Raw genomic sequence first — 17,051 nt, 5'->3', positions numbered from 1 at the left:
TTGTTGTTGTTGTTGTTGTTGTAATATTAGTCTATATCCACAGGTATACTACATTTAAAAAAATGTAGCCCCCCTTCAAAAAGTATTACAACGTACAAACTTTTCATCTAGCTTTAGATCCTATAAACAATCTGAAACATCAAAAATATCTTCTGTTTGAGCTAGTACTTTCTATTTACACCAAAAATAATATAAAGCTAGGCAGTTCATCTTAAACTCCTGTAGGCTGTTTTGTTTGTCTTCAAAACATCTTCTGTTTCTTTCCATCCATACTGACCACCAAATGCAAGCAGGGACAATCTTCCATCTCTCTTCCTTCTTTGCTGCATTAGCAACCTTGTTCCAGCAGTTTAATAGTCCTGTAATGTTCCTTGGTTTCACCCACTCTACCCTTCTCAAACATATGAACACTTTCCACAACTGGTCAGTCCATACACACTGTAAAAAAAGATGGTTGATTGGTGAAATCCCTTCTTGTTCAAATTCTCATGGGTCAGACTGCTTCTTTAGCTAGAAGCCATGTAAAACAGTTCACTTTATAAGGAATTTTTGTTTTCCAGATCATCTTCCATGGCCAGTCCTTTTCCTTTGCATCAGAAATATTTAGCTCCTTATACGTTGAACTCACTGAAAATATGCCTGTGCTATCCTTTTGCCATATCAGTTTGTCACTTTCCATTGTTAAGTTGTTGAACTCAGCCATTGTATTGAGGAAGGAGGCTATTATGTCCAGCTCCCAATCATTTAAATGTCTCCTGAGATGTAAATTCCAAGCTTGTCCAGCCCACATTTCAGACACAGTAGCTTCTTGTTATTGGCAAAGAGAGTGCAGTACAGGATATGCTAGCTTCAGGGGAGGTGACCTATCCATTTGTCATTCCAAAAGGAAGCCTTTATTCCATTGCCGACCTCAATCCTGATTCTGGACTGCATAAGTGGCCATAAGGAGATTGCTCACCACACTGTGCAACCATATGCAATTGTTACCATGTGTGTCATCCATGCATCTTCCATTCCATATTTGGCACTAATGACATCCTTCCATAACATGTTATCCTCATTTGAGAATTTCCAAAGCCATTTCATCATCAAACTCTGGTTCTGCTTCTTTAAGTTTCTAATGCCCCCCATGTCCCCTTCTTTCTTGGACACTATCAATTCCCCCCATTTAACAAGGTGGAACTTTTTCTTCTCTTCACAACCCTTCCATAGGAAATAATCACACTAGCCGGGATAGGAAACACTGACATCATATAAGAGGGGAGAGCATCGAGGACACTGTTAATTAAAACATAGAATTTAACTGTGTCGATACAATGTTTTATCCATCTGATCCACCTAGTGCCAAAACCCATTATCTGCAACATATGTATGAGGAAGTCCCCATTCAAGTGATCATATGCTTTCTGGATGTCTAGTTTGCATAGGATACCTGGTTTAGAACTTCTTTGTCTGCTTTCCACACATTCCTTGGCAATCAAAATTGCACCCACGATCTGTCTACCTTTGATGAAGGCCATTTGTTCTCTATCAACCAACCTGTGTATGACCTTTTTAAGTGTTTCTGCTAACATTTTTGCTATGATCTTATAGACCCCTCCAATTAAACTGATGGGTCTATAATCATTTAACTCCACTGCTCCCACCTTCTTTGGTATCAAGGCCACAAAAGTTGCCTTTATACACTTTTCAAAATACCCAGTTTCATGAAACTACTTGATTGTTGCAACCAAGTCTTCTCTAATGGTCTCCCGTGGAAAAAAAAGACATTGAATATCAATGCACTCTTGATCTCTTGGCTTGATCATCGCTTGGAACTCTTTGTATTGTCCTCGGAAGATGTAGTCTTGGAACTCTTCGTATTGTCCTCGGAAGATGTAGTCAAAAGCTTTAAGGCCGATCCGGATCGTATCATCTATCCCCTTGCTTTATCCAGGTCACCTAGATCTCTGTCTCCAAGCAATCTCCTCCTTGTTTGCTCTGTCTTCCAGCTCCATAGTCAGAGTCAATTTGGAAGTAATCTCACCTTCCTGCAAGGCTCTGTGTTCCGGTATTTCCTTTAGACTAGCAAGCTGAGCCAAGATATTTTGTTTCTGAATCCTTAAGTTTCCTTAAGCTGTCTTGCACCACTCTTTCAATTTACCCTTCAGTGCTCTTGATTTGGAGACCAGAATAAAGTCGGGATTTCCCCTACAAGTAAGGGAATCCCACCATCCCTCGTTGAAACAAAGGAATCCCACCATCCCTCGTTGAAACCTTCTGCATGCAACCACCAGTTTTCAAATTTGAAGTAAGATTTGGTCTTTTCACAATCTCCACATTGAAGCATTATTGGGCAATGATCTGTGGTTACCCTCTGTAGTATAGACTGCCTGATGTTTTTGAAACCAACATCCCATTCTTCTGATACTACGAATCTATCAAGCCGAGCACCAATATTGTGGCTCTCCTTTTTTTCAAGTATACTTTCCCCCCACCAGCTCTAGATCTACCAGCTCCATGTCTTCAATAAAGTCAGAAAGATCATTCATTGCCTTGCCTTGCTTATCCTTCTACAGTTCTTTTCAGAGGATAGTTTTTCTTTTCAGAAAGATGTGTTTGGGAGTATTGAAATCTCCACATAGGACCCATGGCCTTTCACACAAACCACTAGCAGCACCCACTTCCCCATTTGAAGCATAAACTCCCGCCGGTCATGTGCCAGTTGAAAACTTGATTCTTTCCCCGGAAACTACAAGAAATGGAGTACATCCCTACACTACTAATTATTCCATCCCATTCCCTCTTATCCCACATGATCACAATGCCCCCTCTAGTCCTGCTAGCTTCCAATTGGATATGATTTACCCAATTGTTCCCCCAAACTTCTTTCACTGTCTCTGTAATATCCCCCGGAAGTTTAGTTTCATGGAAACATACTACATCAGCTCTCCAGATGTGCAACATATTTTTAATCAGTCTCCTTTTCCTGCTACAGTTCAACCCTCTAGCATCCCAAGACACTATCTGTATCTTCATTGATCTTTTATTGCTAGGTAACCGCCTCTGTTTCTAGAGCCATAGCTTCAGAATTTTGCATCAAGTTCTAGACCTTTCAGCTTGTTTACCCCCTTCTTTTTGACAATGGTTTGTATTCCCCTATTCTGTTGTTTGTTGTTATCAATCTTCATGAATAATTCCTGAGCTTTCACCTCACAACCTTTGAAATCAACCCCAAACTTTGCTTAAATTAAGGATATGTTGTTGAATCCAGTCTGAAGAATTGAGACTGGCCTCCTCCAATGGTGATTGCATTCTCAACGGAGTTGCTTCTTCATTGATATAATTTGTTATCTCCTCTTGTTACTTCTTTCTACATGTTCATGAATTTCCAGAGAGGAATTTTCCACCAGCGGATCCACCATCGCTGTTGAGTTCTCCACTTTGCCTTGCAGTAACTCCAATTTTTCCACTTTATTGTTGGAAACAAGAGACACAACATTTGCCTGTATTCTATGTTGATAATATGGGCTTGTACAGAAATTAATTGTTTTTGGGCTTCCAAATGTTGGGCTTAGGAAATCTGAGCCCAAATTTATTTCCTTTTGAATTCGACCCCCAACAGCCCAAAGTGGACCCTTCCCTTTAATTTGATTACCACGTGACTCAATATTTGAATTGTTCCCATTTTTCGATGAGCCCATGTGATTTTCCCCTAAACATGCTGGACTTTTCACTAAAAAGGGTTTTGAGATTCTATAACTCACTGTCCAAAGGTTTCGACTTTCTTCTCTTTCCTCCGCTACTCTCATGACGACCGGAGTTTCAACCCGTACCGGGATTGTGTAGATGTAGCCATCACTTTTCAGCTCGATCTCGCTTGGAATATTCTTTTTGTCACCACAAACCTTGATGCGAGCCTAATGAAGATGGTTTTTTACTGTGGTTTCTTCCTCCGTCTCTATGAATACTCCACAAAGTTCTCCGTTCTGCTGGAAAACTTTTTCCGACCATAAATTTAGTGGAAAACCTAACAGCCTGATCCAAACCCAATCGCGTCGGATTCTACTGGCCAGCAACCCATCGCCGGTTTCCACCATTCCATCAGCAATTTCATTTTCTTCCATGTCCATTCTCCTGACAGCATATGCTCAACCACTTTTCTTGAAGGCATCTCGAACAGAAAGAAACCATCATTCATTGCAAAGAAATTGATGCCGAAAGATGTCTTCCAGGTGTTGCAAACCAATCTTCTGACATCATTCAACAACAATGTATCCTCTAAAGAGTTCTGGAATTTTCCAAAGATGCATCTACCAAAAGGTCCTTCTCGATGGTTGTGGATCCCCCTATTATTTCTATGCCGTCGTCTTGGATCTGTATCTGCGACTTTCTAGAAGCCTCTGTTATCCATCTGCTGTCATTGCATACTTCTTTGAAGGATGAAATAAGTTGCTCTGGTTGCCCTGTACCTCACTTGTTTTCATTGATTTCTGTATAAAGTTATCAATTTTGTGCGCAATACTCCCCCATCCACCCACCTCTGTTTGAGGTCTCCGGAGTAGTGATGATGGATTTGTTTTTCCCTTGTATACTGATGAAGCTAATGTATCTACCATTTTCGTTGTATTTAAGAGTGCAGAAGAATTCTGAGAAGTGATCTTTCATACTCCACTCTTAATTACATTCCCCTGTTCTTTAGATGCTTCAATAAATACTGCAGCTACCCACTTTAATATTTTAAAGCTAACCTTGACACTCCTCATTAAATGTCTGTTGCGTTCCACCCATTCATACCAAGTATCAATGTCGTCTTCACATTTGGTAATATCTTAGGACTTAAAACCAGCGTTATGGAAAATTATATTCTCCACTAACAAGCTATCTCCGGCCATATCTGCTGGAAAAGACCCCCCCACCCCCCCAAAAAAAAGGAAAGGAAACTAAAAGTGGACTAAAATCTAACTGACATTGGGACTCGTGCAAGAGCTTTTTGTTTTCACTTTTGCCTGTGATGGTAATCTGGATGATATGTTTTGCCCCACTTTAATATTTTAAAGCTAACCTTAACTCTACTCATTAAATGTCTGTTGCGTTCCACCCATTCATACAAAGTGTCAATGCCGTCTTCACATTTGATAATATCGTAGGACTTAAAACGCCCCCAGCTTAGAAATTGTTTCCATGTAAAAGTAACTAGGATTTCCCCAAAGAAGCAAGGGATGCAACTCTCTTCAGATTTCTTTGTTCTATTTTTTGTTTTCCCTTTTCATTCTATTTCCCCTTTGCTTATTCAATATCTCCTTTTTTTCTTTGACAAAGGGTTGCTAATAGGAAACAAACTGAACTATAGGCTCTCAAATACCTTTACCTATCCTGCGTCACTAGGAGTGACAAGGAGAGCAATTGATGAAGTTATTACGTGCTGCAACAAAGCAAAATGAACAAACTCAAAAGACGATGATCCAAATTGTTTTCATGCAAAAGAAAACAACGAATGCATATAAGAAGCAAGTGGAGGCACCACTATCATGTTTCTCCTTTATTATGTTTTTTAACTTTTTCTATTTTGGGCTGAGAGTCTGAGGAAAAGAAAGTTACTTATGCCAGTACGTGCTTTATGTGCATGGGCTTGGGTGACGATGGAAAGCATGACTTTTGATTTATGTTTATAGTTCAAGGTATTCTTCTATCATTTGCTAGGGCTTGAAATGTAACACCTCAAACTTTTGAACCAAGATTTGAACCGTTCTACATACATAGTTAGACGCAAACCCAATGAATTTTATTAGTACCTAGGTGTTGAGGTCAATTCATAGGGGTAGGAAGTGTATTGGATGTGAATTAAGGCCATAGCCAAATCAGCATCGAACTTGCACGAACTATAATCCAAGGCTGACACAAAGGTACCCAAGCCATGGTCAACTATGGGAGGCAAGGATATGTTTGGGGAACCCTTTTCAAGCACCCAAGAGCTCAACACAATGCGCGGAGGATAGCTTGGAGCCGGGAGCCGAATTCATCCCAAGACGTCAACAAGGAAGCAAGCCCAAGGACTACAGCACTCTTTATGATTATTGATGAAGTTAGATATGTTCCAAGCCATCTTGATACCATTTAAGGAATGTTTTAGAGTGCCCAGTGCATATGAGAAGGACCAAGGGCCATTGGAAAGGTCGTTGGAGGGTAAAAACAAGCCCGAAGGCATGCGGAAGTGACCTACGAAGTTACCTGTGCTCGCCTGCGTGAGCAGGTGCCAAAACAGTGGCACATGAGTGATAGCCTAAAGGAAGGCTAAACACGAAAATGGACACACAAGGAACCAAAAACAGCAACTAGAAGAAAGGGAGATGAAGAAGAATGCATAAAATGTAAAGATAGTAGAAAGACTTTTACTCCTACCAAGTGATTAACAAAAGATGGTGTATCAAACCATCAATCACACCTCACTAATAGAAGCTCAAACCTTCCTCTTAGGTGGACCAAAGGAATTCGCACTCCCCAATCACACCTTTCTTGCCAAATGTTCAACACAAATGAAATCCATCATTTGTATTAAACTCTCAAGTTTTTTGATGTCTTTTCCAAGATCTACACTAAGATGGCTTCTCCAAGACCTACACTAAGGAAATAAATTACACTAAGAGTTCTAATGAAAATGGAAGCTAAAAGGTCTATTTATACTATTACATAACAATGACTAAAATGCCCTTAATGAAGAGAGCTCCTTGGGAGTGTAAAAGGAAGGTCTTAAAAGACCACAACGCCCTTAGTTGAGGCGACTATGTGATGTAGAAATCCCTCCTTCTCTCTTCAATTTGGAGAGGGCTTTGTAATGGTTCCAAAAGTTCTTCAAACACTTGCAAATCCGAGACTTGATCCTTTGACAATTCGAAGCTTGAACCTTCTACAAGACCTTGTAAACCTTGTGCTCTTTATGTTTGTATCATCCTCTCCATCTTGAAAGGAATTTGTCCTCAAATTCAGATCTTACAAAACCAAAGAGAGAGCAAAACAAGCACACAATCCTCTTGGTAGGAAGGTTAGTATTAGTACCACACTCATATCATCAACCCATGGTTGCTCACACTTGACATACACCCACATATCTTTAAAATTTGACATGAAAAGCTTTGCATAAAAGGGTATAAAGAAGTGGATGGCATAAACATCAAAAGGAATTGAGTATGAACCGAAACTACTTCCACAACTCAAAAGTATTCCGGGGTCAAATGGGAATAGAAGACAAGGGGTTAATCCGAGGTGACCCACTCCTTTCACTAGGCTACCAAACTCACAATCATCATCATTCAAGCAAGGAAACCAGCCACCAAACTTACTACATCTACATAATACCAATTCAAAATTAACATGGTTATCATCATAGGCAAAGAGGTAGTATAGGAAGGAATCATGTGTGAAGACATCACGCAAGGTGTATCATCTACAAGAGGGTCACTTGGTCCAAAAGATATAGCACATAAGGCACACAAGGATGGAATTAAATCAATTAAGCATATATGACTTCTTCCCCTCAAGAAAAACATCAACTTGGCATCCACAAGTTGGGATTTACTCAATTCAAGCACAAGTGTGTCAAGTAAGGATGCACATTTAGAAACATTATCCCAAGACGACAATGACACTTTTGCCTTCGGGTTTTCAAGAATAATACTTTGCAAATCATATAGACCAAGCAACAAGGTGGTTGTGCCAACATCATCATATTCACAATTTGCACCGGGGTCAAATGGTAAGAGTGGCCTTAGACATGGATCTAGACAACACTCTTTTTCCCCAATCTAAAAGACATACTCTCTACAATAGCAGACACATCATCAAAGGCAAACAGAGAGTAGAGAAAGGTGTCACACAAATCAACTTCAACTATGGTGCCCTTGTGCAAGTACTCACTAGTTCCAAGTTCATCACCACTAGGATGCTCAACATAGGAAACACACAAAGAAGAAATAGATGAAATTTCTAAGCATGCACCACTTTCTATTTTAAGAGAGTAATCCCCACATAGATATAAACCACAATGAGCAGCAAAAGGATCACACACAAAAACATGTTCACAAGAAGAATCACAATTCGGGTTTCCTAAATATTCGAGCAATTCAAGGTCACCTTCACCCGATTGTGCCTTTTCTTGGTTTCTTTGAGTAAATCTATCAATATGGCTTTCATCATACAACAAGCTCAAAGAATCATCTCCAATCCCATGATCAACACCTTCTTCATCACTAACTCGAGACTTATCAAACACACCACACATATGCTCAAGTAGTGGACTACATTCGTGAGTAGGTTGATCATCATTCACATCCTCACTAGTTGTTGGCAACTCACATACCAACGTAGACTCACCTTGGTTTTCACAAGGGTCAACTAGTCTTATCACTTGGTAATGGAACCTTATTCAAGTTATAAGTGCTAGCACTAGATGGACACAAATCATTCTAAAGAAAAGAATTGATTTTGTCATCTAAAAGATCAACTAGTGCTTGCATACTCACAACAAGAGTTTGGTCCTTATTCAACCTAAAAATATCAGGAGTATCACAAAGGGAAGACTCATGCAATTCTCCTCCAAGAAAACCATCAGCTACATCCACTTGGCTACTACTAGCCACATCACGGCATTCTAAGTTTATAGGAGCGTAGGAGATAACATTGTTACCTTTTAGCTCACATGAGGTATGGCCTTTACCTAGGTTTGGATCATGGCAGCCCAGTTGTTCCTTTGGGAAGCTCTCATTACAAGGGAGTTTGTCAAGAGTTCTTCCTTGCATCACCTTTTTCCCAAAGTTGGCATTCTTAGCCAAGAGCTCCATTTGATCAACAACCATGTGTTCTTGAGGAACTCTCCTTGAATCCTCCGGTGGAAGCATATTATCTTGAACCTGCACACAAGGAGAATTGATACTAGGCAAAATGCTTGTATCTTGGTTAGTGGTGATTCGTTTTAGATGGCATGCTTCAATCATCAATTGGCGTAGACTTTCAAGGTGCCGATGAAAATTTTCAAAAGGATCCAAGGTAGTATAAATACTATAACTATCCGGAGTGGATGATGTTGTTCCTTCCATTGTCAAGGTACCTAAAAAGAGCAAAAAACAACAAAGGCAAAAACCTACAAAACGAACAAATAAGTTAGTTAAAATAACCTCACACACTCACACTTGGATCACACCTCACACTTGGTCTCACAAGTGTTAAATACTTGGCAATACTTGGTAAGTGAGTTGAGTGGTGAATTGCCTTGGTCCGGAATCGATTTTTGTTTGATAAGACTCAAACAAAATGATGCACGGACTTGAACCAACAAACTACTACGACTTAAAAACAAGAAAAGCACACAAAAAGCGAAGACACAAACAAAACGGACTCAAGACTAATTATCAACCTAGTAGGTACTTACTAGTTTGCTAATTAGTAATAGAATCAACACAAAAGCAACTAGAAACAACAATAGAAACCTAGAAATCTAATTTAGAACTCAATTTGGTTGTTTATATAGTGATGACGTGGCAGCTTGTGATTGGACGTCACTTTTTCAAATTTTTCAATTCTCAAATTCTTGTCTCGGCCAAACAACACTTAGGGAAGGAAGAGAATTCGTTTGGAGGGAAAAATATTCAAGTTTGAAGCCTTTTCAAGCTTCAAAATGGATTAGAAATGAATTGGTCCCCCTTGTACTTGTAATTGTACTTGAAGATTCCTTTTGTCTTTGTTGTTTTCTTCTTTTGGCAAGACTAGGAAGCTTTTTGGAAATTGCCTTGAACAACTAGTACACACTCTTTCCTCCCTTTTCAAGATCAAACAAGCACTTTTGAATATTTTTCTCAAACAAGATATGAAGATTGAGGAAGAACAATATGAATATTCAAGAGTTGACCAAGGTTTGACCACTAGGCAAATGAACCCCGAATTCAATTTTTCTTTTAGATCTAGGTTCCTTTTGCCAAGACAAGCACAACCAACACAAAATCAGCCACAAATCACGTCACCAACACAAACCCAAAACAGATCTCACTCCAAAAGCTTCAAACAAGTCACAACAATGATGGATCTAGCTCAAAAACAACCAAATCTTGTTCCAAATGTAGATCTAGACTCCTTAGGTGCTAGGGAACAAGAATCTAGCACTTGAAATCAACAAAACAACACAAAAACATGTAGATCTAAGATTTAAAAATCTGCCAAAACACAAAAACGGGTTTACAATTTTTTGTGAGATTTTCGATTTTCTACACTCTTTTTTGTTGAGATTTTCTTAGATCCAAGACTTAGAGTTGTGGGAACAACTCTAATACATAGCTTTGATACCAAATGATAGCCTAAAGGAAGGCTAAACACAAAAATGGACACACAAAAAACAAAAAACAGCAATTAGAAGAAAGGGAGATGAAGAAGAATGCATAAAATGTAAAGATAGTAGAAAGACCTTTAACTCTTACCAAGTGATTAACAAAAGATGGTGTATCAAACCATCAATCACACCTCACCAATAGAAGCTTATACCTTCCTCTTAGGTGGACCAAAGGAATTTGCACTCCTCAATCACACCTTTCTTGCCAAATGTTCAACACAAATGAAATCCATCAATTGTATCAAACTCTCAAGTTTTTTGATGTCTTTTCCAAGACCTACACTAAAATGGCTTCTCCAAACCCTACACTACGGAAATAAACTACACTAAGAGTAATACTCAATTTCAATTCATCAAAGTCTAATGAAAATGAAAACTAAAAGATCTATTTATACTATTACATAACAATGACTAAAATGTCCTTAATGAAGGGTGCTCCTTTGGAGTGTAAAAGGAAGGTCTTAAAAGACCACAATGCCCTTAGTTGAGGCGCCTATGTGATGTAGAAATCCCTCCTTCTCTCTTCAATTTGAACAAGGCTTTGTAATGGTTCCAAAAGTTCTTCAAGCACTTGCAAATCCGAGACTTGATCCTTTGACAATCCGAAGCTTGAACCTTCTACAAGACCTTGTAAACCTTGTGCTCTTTATGATTGTATCAATGAGCCTAACATGCACCCACATGTGGCCATCTACGACTACATGTGGCCCAAGGCAGCCAGATTGCTTCCTTTGTTGATTTGGGTCACGTTAGGGCCCACTTATGTACTAAATAGATCAAGGCTATAAATACTAGCTTACTTAGGTTATTTCCTTAGTTTTTTTATGATATTTGACATTGAGAGTCTCCTTGATGGAGCTTGAGGGCTTGGTAAAGCTTGTATTGATCGTTACCAACAAACGGTGGTTGTGAGGGCATTTCGATTCCCTCGTGGTCATTCGTAGGAGTTAGGTGCTTTCATTGGATCAATCTCTTGAGGTTATTAGATTTAACATAGTTTTATTAGATTCCCTTGCTTGTGCCTATCTTTATATCTCTATCTATCTATGCTTTACTTTTGCATTTTCTATCCTATCCTTTCTTTAGTTTTCGTGTTGTTTTCGACTTCCGTAATTTGTGGGTTATCATTTGGTATCAGAGTAAGGCTTAGATTCGTTCCTACAAGTCTAGTCTTGGGTTAGATATCTTGAAGAAAAAAGTCCCAAAAAATGTTTTCAAGATTAACCCCCAAAAAAATAGTGTTCTTGAGTCATTATTGTGTTTCTATACTAGATTTTGTTCTATCTAGTGATATACAAGTTGGATCTTGAACCTTGGATGTGTTTGGAAGAAGTGTTGAAGTAGGGCTCCATTGTTGAGTTTGTTCTTGAAGAAATAGTGAAGTGGGTCTTTCGATCTTGCTTATTTGGTGTTGATTTGTGGGTTGAATAGTGTTTTCCATACCAAAAGAACCCTAGATCTAAGTTATGGTGTTATTTGGAGAAGTTTCGAAAAATCACAAGGAATTCATATCTTTCAATTGTAAGAAAAACACAAGTAAGTTTATGTAGTAATAACATCAAAACTAATTAAAATTTATATCTTTCAATCGTAAGAAAAACACAAGGTAAGTTAATGTTAAAGATTATAAAAACAAAACACTTCCATCATCAAACAAGTTCTCAAGTTGAGGAACATTCAATAAAATTTATGAAGTTCATGCTACAATTCAAACTATTAAATGAATAACCACGAGGTTCATGGATTTCATAAGTTTCATGAGTTTCATAAATTTTGCAACCACTCACTGGATTAATGCAATTCACATAATTTATAGAGCATTCATGAGTTAAGGGAGATGAACACTTACTAAAAGAGATATGATTAATTGACAAATATATAGAAATTCCTTCAGCCCTAGATATCTTGAGAGTAATTTGAATTGGGGAAAAATAAAACTTGAAAAAATATGTGAAAAAAGTAGTCTTACATACCTCAACGAAGAAGGAAATCCTGAAAAGAGAACTGAGGAAGGACCTTCCTTGAAAAGCTGATATTTCTTTCTTTGAAGTTTTGGGGAAAAAGGGAGGGGAGGAATTATATCATAAATGGTGAAATCCGAGTATATTTGGCTATAGGGGATGTTAAGAGTCATAGTTTGGGGTTATGCGTTAAGGGAAAGACGAGAACGCCCCTCTTAGCATGTTTTTCTTGTGCGCAGTCGCGCAATATGGTATGAAGGAGGTACGGTCATATATGGTGACATACATACGGCCCGTCCTTGGTAAAAAGTTGGGACTTAGCTGCTGTTAGTCTTGGGCAATTTGGGTGCCTAGTTATGGCCAACATACAATATGTGGGGGACTGTACGTGACCTTCAAGAAGCCATATAAATATGCGACATTCAGATTTTTAATTAACTTCCCTCATCCTACGCGACTCCAAGGACTCCAAACCTCTCTCCTCACATCCTAACACTAGGCAAGTAATTTTTAAGATTTCCCTAATGATTTTCCTTGGTAATATTCATGATTCTAACATTGAATGTTCTTCAACCTCTCGCAAGATCTAGGGTTTCCATCCAAGGGTTTAAGCGAAGATTTTTGGAGGTTTCCTTCTTCTTCTTCTAAGAAGATGTTCTTCCTACTCTTACTTTAAGAGATCGGGACTCATGGGACGGTGCTTTGAAGCCAAGAGTTCAATATACGACCATTGCATGTGAGGCATGGGAGGGTTGTTTTGAAGCTTGAGGTCTTTGAGGTTGTTTTATTTGCCTTATATAGGGCCCACAAGTTGTTAGATAAAAGAAGGGTGGGTGTTTTGGACACCCCATTATTATGGTGTTTGTTCACCAGGTAATTGGTAAAATGCACATACGATACGGGCTTAATGTCAAAGTGATTAATACGAATTTGATTATCATAAACTCGTGTAGATTAGAGTCTTAAAAGCAAGTTTTGTATCATAATGACCATAGAATTGGAAACTAAGGTACGTAAGGCAAAACTCTTTCTTTCCCCGATATGGCATGACCTCCTGTATAGTGTTTTCTTCCCCTATGAGCTGTGACATCAATAACTTGATGAAATCTCGACATCCTATGTATCACTTTTGGTTACTTCCATTGTCATATGGTTACTATGCCTCCACGTTAGGACCATGAAATCCCTTCCCAAAATATGCTATATGAGTATACTATGTTTAAATCTTCTGTGTCTATCCGTATCTTAGTTGTTTTATCCATTGTTTATTGCATACCACATTTTCATGCTAAGTTCGTATACTCATTTGGATATGTATAATGTCCTAAATATCATAAATCGTACCCTCGCACCATAAAGCTATGCCTAAGAATAACATATGCTTAACGAATCCCAAAAGCTAATGGAATGTATCTCCTAAGAATGTATGCTAAATACTATCTTCTATGGCTCTCGTTACTATCCAGTAGCCCCTTGTGCCCCCTTGTGGTTTACTGAAGACAACCCCATACGGCAAACATTACTATGTTGTAGCCCCGGTGGTTTACTAATTGATGCCCCAAGTAGCAAATATTACTATCCAGTGCCCCTTGCAACTACTGATTACGCGTATTGCACGCAAACCCATACAAAATATATCACTCCCAAGTACTAAAGGAACACGTTTAAGCATAACTATCCAAGTTGCTAACTCATAATAAGCCAAGCATGTTAATGAAGAACGATCCAAAGGATTCTCATAACGGACTAAGAATGGTAAGGCTTGGTGTTCTATATGATGTTTCCCCCACCTGTCAGATTCTTTCAGTTTACCATGTATTCATGTTCCAGTCTTATGAGTTCCACGGTCTATTTTATGTTATGTATGCTTGCTTTACATACAAGTACTATTCCACAAGTACTCACAAAATGTAGGTTCTAACGTTCAGGTTGCCAGACTGCCACACTCTCTCGTAAGGCTTTCTTAGCAGTTCAACTATTTTTTTATAATCGCGGTGTATGGGCCAGCTTTTGCAAATCTCGACTAACTCCATGAGATACATGCTACCTGCCATCAGCATCAGGTACTAAGTAACTTTGTCCGCTAAGGCTAGGAGCAGTGAAAAAAACACACTGTGTTTTTGTCTCCGCTGGAATTTGAGCTTGATATCTCAGGATTCTCAATCCACGTCATCGACCATTATACCACCATGGATGCGTTCAGCTATTTTGGTGATCCCTCTCTGGTTAGGGAAGATGTCTAGTAATCATATAATGTATTTGGTGTTTTGGATACGTCGAGGCCCTATCCCGACACTTCTGTTGATAGGATCTCTTAGAGGCTTCATACCTGTGTTAACATCTTATGAGTGTATGTATGTTATGGCTCACACCTTATGACTACTTATGTTTGATTCAAGGTTTTGGAAGCAAAGATCTCCCCTTTTTTTTTGTATAAAAAGAGTTCCGTTATTTAGTGCATCGGTTGCTCCTTTTAAAAAAGAAAAAACAAAAATAAAGGGAGTTTCTTTATGAAAGTTATGTTTTATGTCTCACGTTTTATCTATTTTTTATGTTTATGTTGTTGTATCCAATTCATGTAGAGATGGTCCTCTTGGTAGAGTTAAGGCACCGAATGCGGTCCGGCCCATCAAGGTTGAGGGTGTGACACTTTTTGGTCCAAAAATTAATAAGTTTGTTATTTTAACAGTTCATTAATGTATGCCAGTATAATGTTAGGAATAGTACATCCAAGAAGAAAATGAACATTGAAGGGAGTGCGGTGAACAGAGAAAGTCAAGCATGGCATCAGGCTCTAATACATTTGCCACTACCATGTTGCACCAAAATCTAAGCAAGAATATACAATTAATTTATAGCCTAAGTACAGTACCATTCTTGACTTAAAAAATTCTAGCATTTCCTCCTTCCAAATAATCTAAGCATATGACGACAGATATGGTGTTTGAAGTAGGAAGTAGTAAGAAAAGGTTTATTAATGACTTTCGTCAACAATGCAGAAACTTCTAAAATAACTCTTGGCATGCACAATTCAAAACCAAAATGTTGGAACCAGGTTTCAAAGTTGACATGACTATTATGGCATAGGAAGATAAGGTTTACAACACAGAAGCTCAACTACAATACTCATTCCGCCCAACTCTATGTAACCTGGCCTAGTGTACGATACCAAACTACCTTTTTGGGGGGTGATTTCGGACATAGAATCCTCAAGTTTTTTGAAATAAAGTTTACACATTCAGAAACTACATAAAAGGTACTATAAGTTGCAATAATTAATGATCCAAAATATTTAAGAGGCATATGAAAACAATTGCAGTTAGAGAAAAAATTTCGACTCACCAAATAGTAAATGTCTCAGATAAAGTGGTGCAAAGTGAGCAATATTTTTATTTTTTATCTACTTACTGTTATTCTCAATCACATGTTTAAAAGTGTGGAAGATCATTGTTTTTCTTTTCAGTTATCAATTGTACCATCAAGACAAGGGGACACAGAAGGAAGGACACATCCTCAAGGATACCCCGTCACTCCCCGCCCCCAACTCCACATTGGTACCTATTTAAGTGTTCAAACCTCACAAAATTAGCAAGAGGACACAGTGGAGAAGGCATGTGAGAGCAATAAGAGTGAGGAAGTGAAATGATTCAAGTGTCTAGCCCTTTATCTCAAACTCCCACTGTATCTCCCATTTATAGTTGTCAGTCAGATCAACTTGGCAAATTAACTTAGGCGGAAGACATAGAAGCGATGATAAGGGAAGGCAGGAAAAGTGAGCAAGCAAAAAGGGCTAAGCTTACCCCCTCCCCCCCACCCCACCCTCTCTTCCCCTAGATAAGAATAATCCGATCGCATTCAATGTGATTGCTTATCTCGGATATGTGGAGACCATACAAAAATGGAAGCAGGATTACATGATTAAGAAATGGTATATAGCTTTACTTTCTTGTATAGGGTTAATACCTGTAACTTCTGTGCAGAAATTCGTGAGTCATGACCGATGGAGACTCTTAAACGTTTAGATGAAACATATTTCTTTTTTGCCAGCAACCAACCAGCAAAACCTGCTGCTATGGCTTCTGTAACTGGCTCTGTGAGAGTAAGAGGTTCTCCCTCAACTCCATCAATAGCTACTCCGCGTATATCACTGGGTAAATACAGAGGAATAAATCATATTGGAACTTATTATGTATAACTGTTTGTTAGCTAGATCATAAATGGATGGGTATCCACTATCCGTGAACTAGCATAGCAGGTCATCTAAGATGGATTCATATCAAAGATGATACTCTTGATAACCATATTATAGATAATACTAGATGAAAGTGTCTTTTAAGTTTTCAAGAAACAGTGCCATGTTATGCTTCTGTTTCAATTATCAAATGGGAAATACAGTTGAACTCCATATAGCATGCAAACCTTGAAGACTTGCAGCCAAATGATAAAAATAAAGAAAAGGTAGATATTTATTGAAAGTTAATGTTAGAGTCGCCCACAGGGAACTAAAAATCAATAGGAATTCACATTTATCTTAAATGCATGTCTAGATCACCATTCTTCCAATTAACTCTTTCAAGTTCTGCTCTGCTAAGGCTACCAGTTTTACACCTAAAAAGTTTAAAATGGAGAAACTTCAGTTAGCAAGAACTTTAACTGCATTGAGGGTATGTAAACGATTAGCTAGCATGGTCTGATTCTCAACTAAGCATAACAGATATATCAACGCTACCAGGCTA

General features: G+C 38.5%; 1 protein-coding gene across 4 annotated transcripts in view; it reads right to left on the bottom strand.

The window, feature by feature from the left end:
* Positions 1-17,051, bottom strand: part of LOC107870632 (phosphoglucomutase) — a gene marked incomplete in the record, with an annotated part of 32,709 nt that overhangs the window by 13,496 nt on the left and 2,162 nt on the right. For all 4 annotated transcript variants that reach the window (XM_047413116.1, XM_047413114.1, XM_047413115.1 and 1 more), the window contains 1 exon segment: positions 16,279-16,462. In XM_047413116.1, the coding sequence (XP_047269072.1) occupies positions 16,279-16,462 (184 nt within the window).

The sequence above is a fragment of the Capsicum annuum genome, chromosome 5 (assembly GCF_002878395.1).
Source record: "Capsicum annuum cultivar UCD-10X-F1 chromosome 5, UCD10Xv1.1, whole genome shotgun sequence".
NCBI classification, from domain to species: Eukaryota; Viridiplantae; Streptophyta; class Magnoliopsida; order Solanales; family Solanaceae; genus Capsicum; species Capsicum annuum.
Note: the sequence above shows the minus strand (reverse complement) of the source record. Positions and strands in the feature narration are given on the sequence as shown.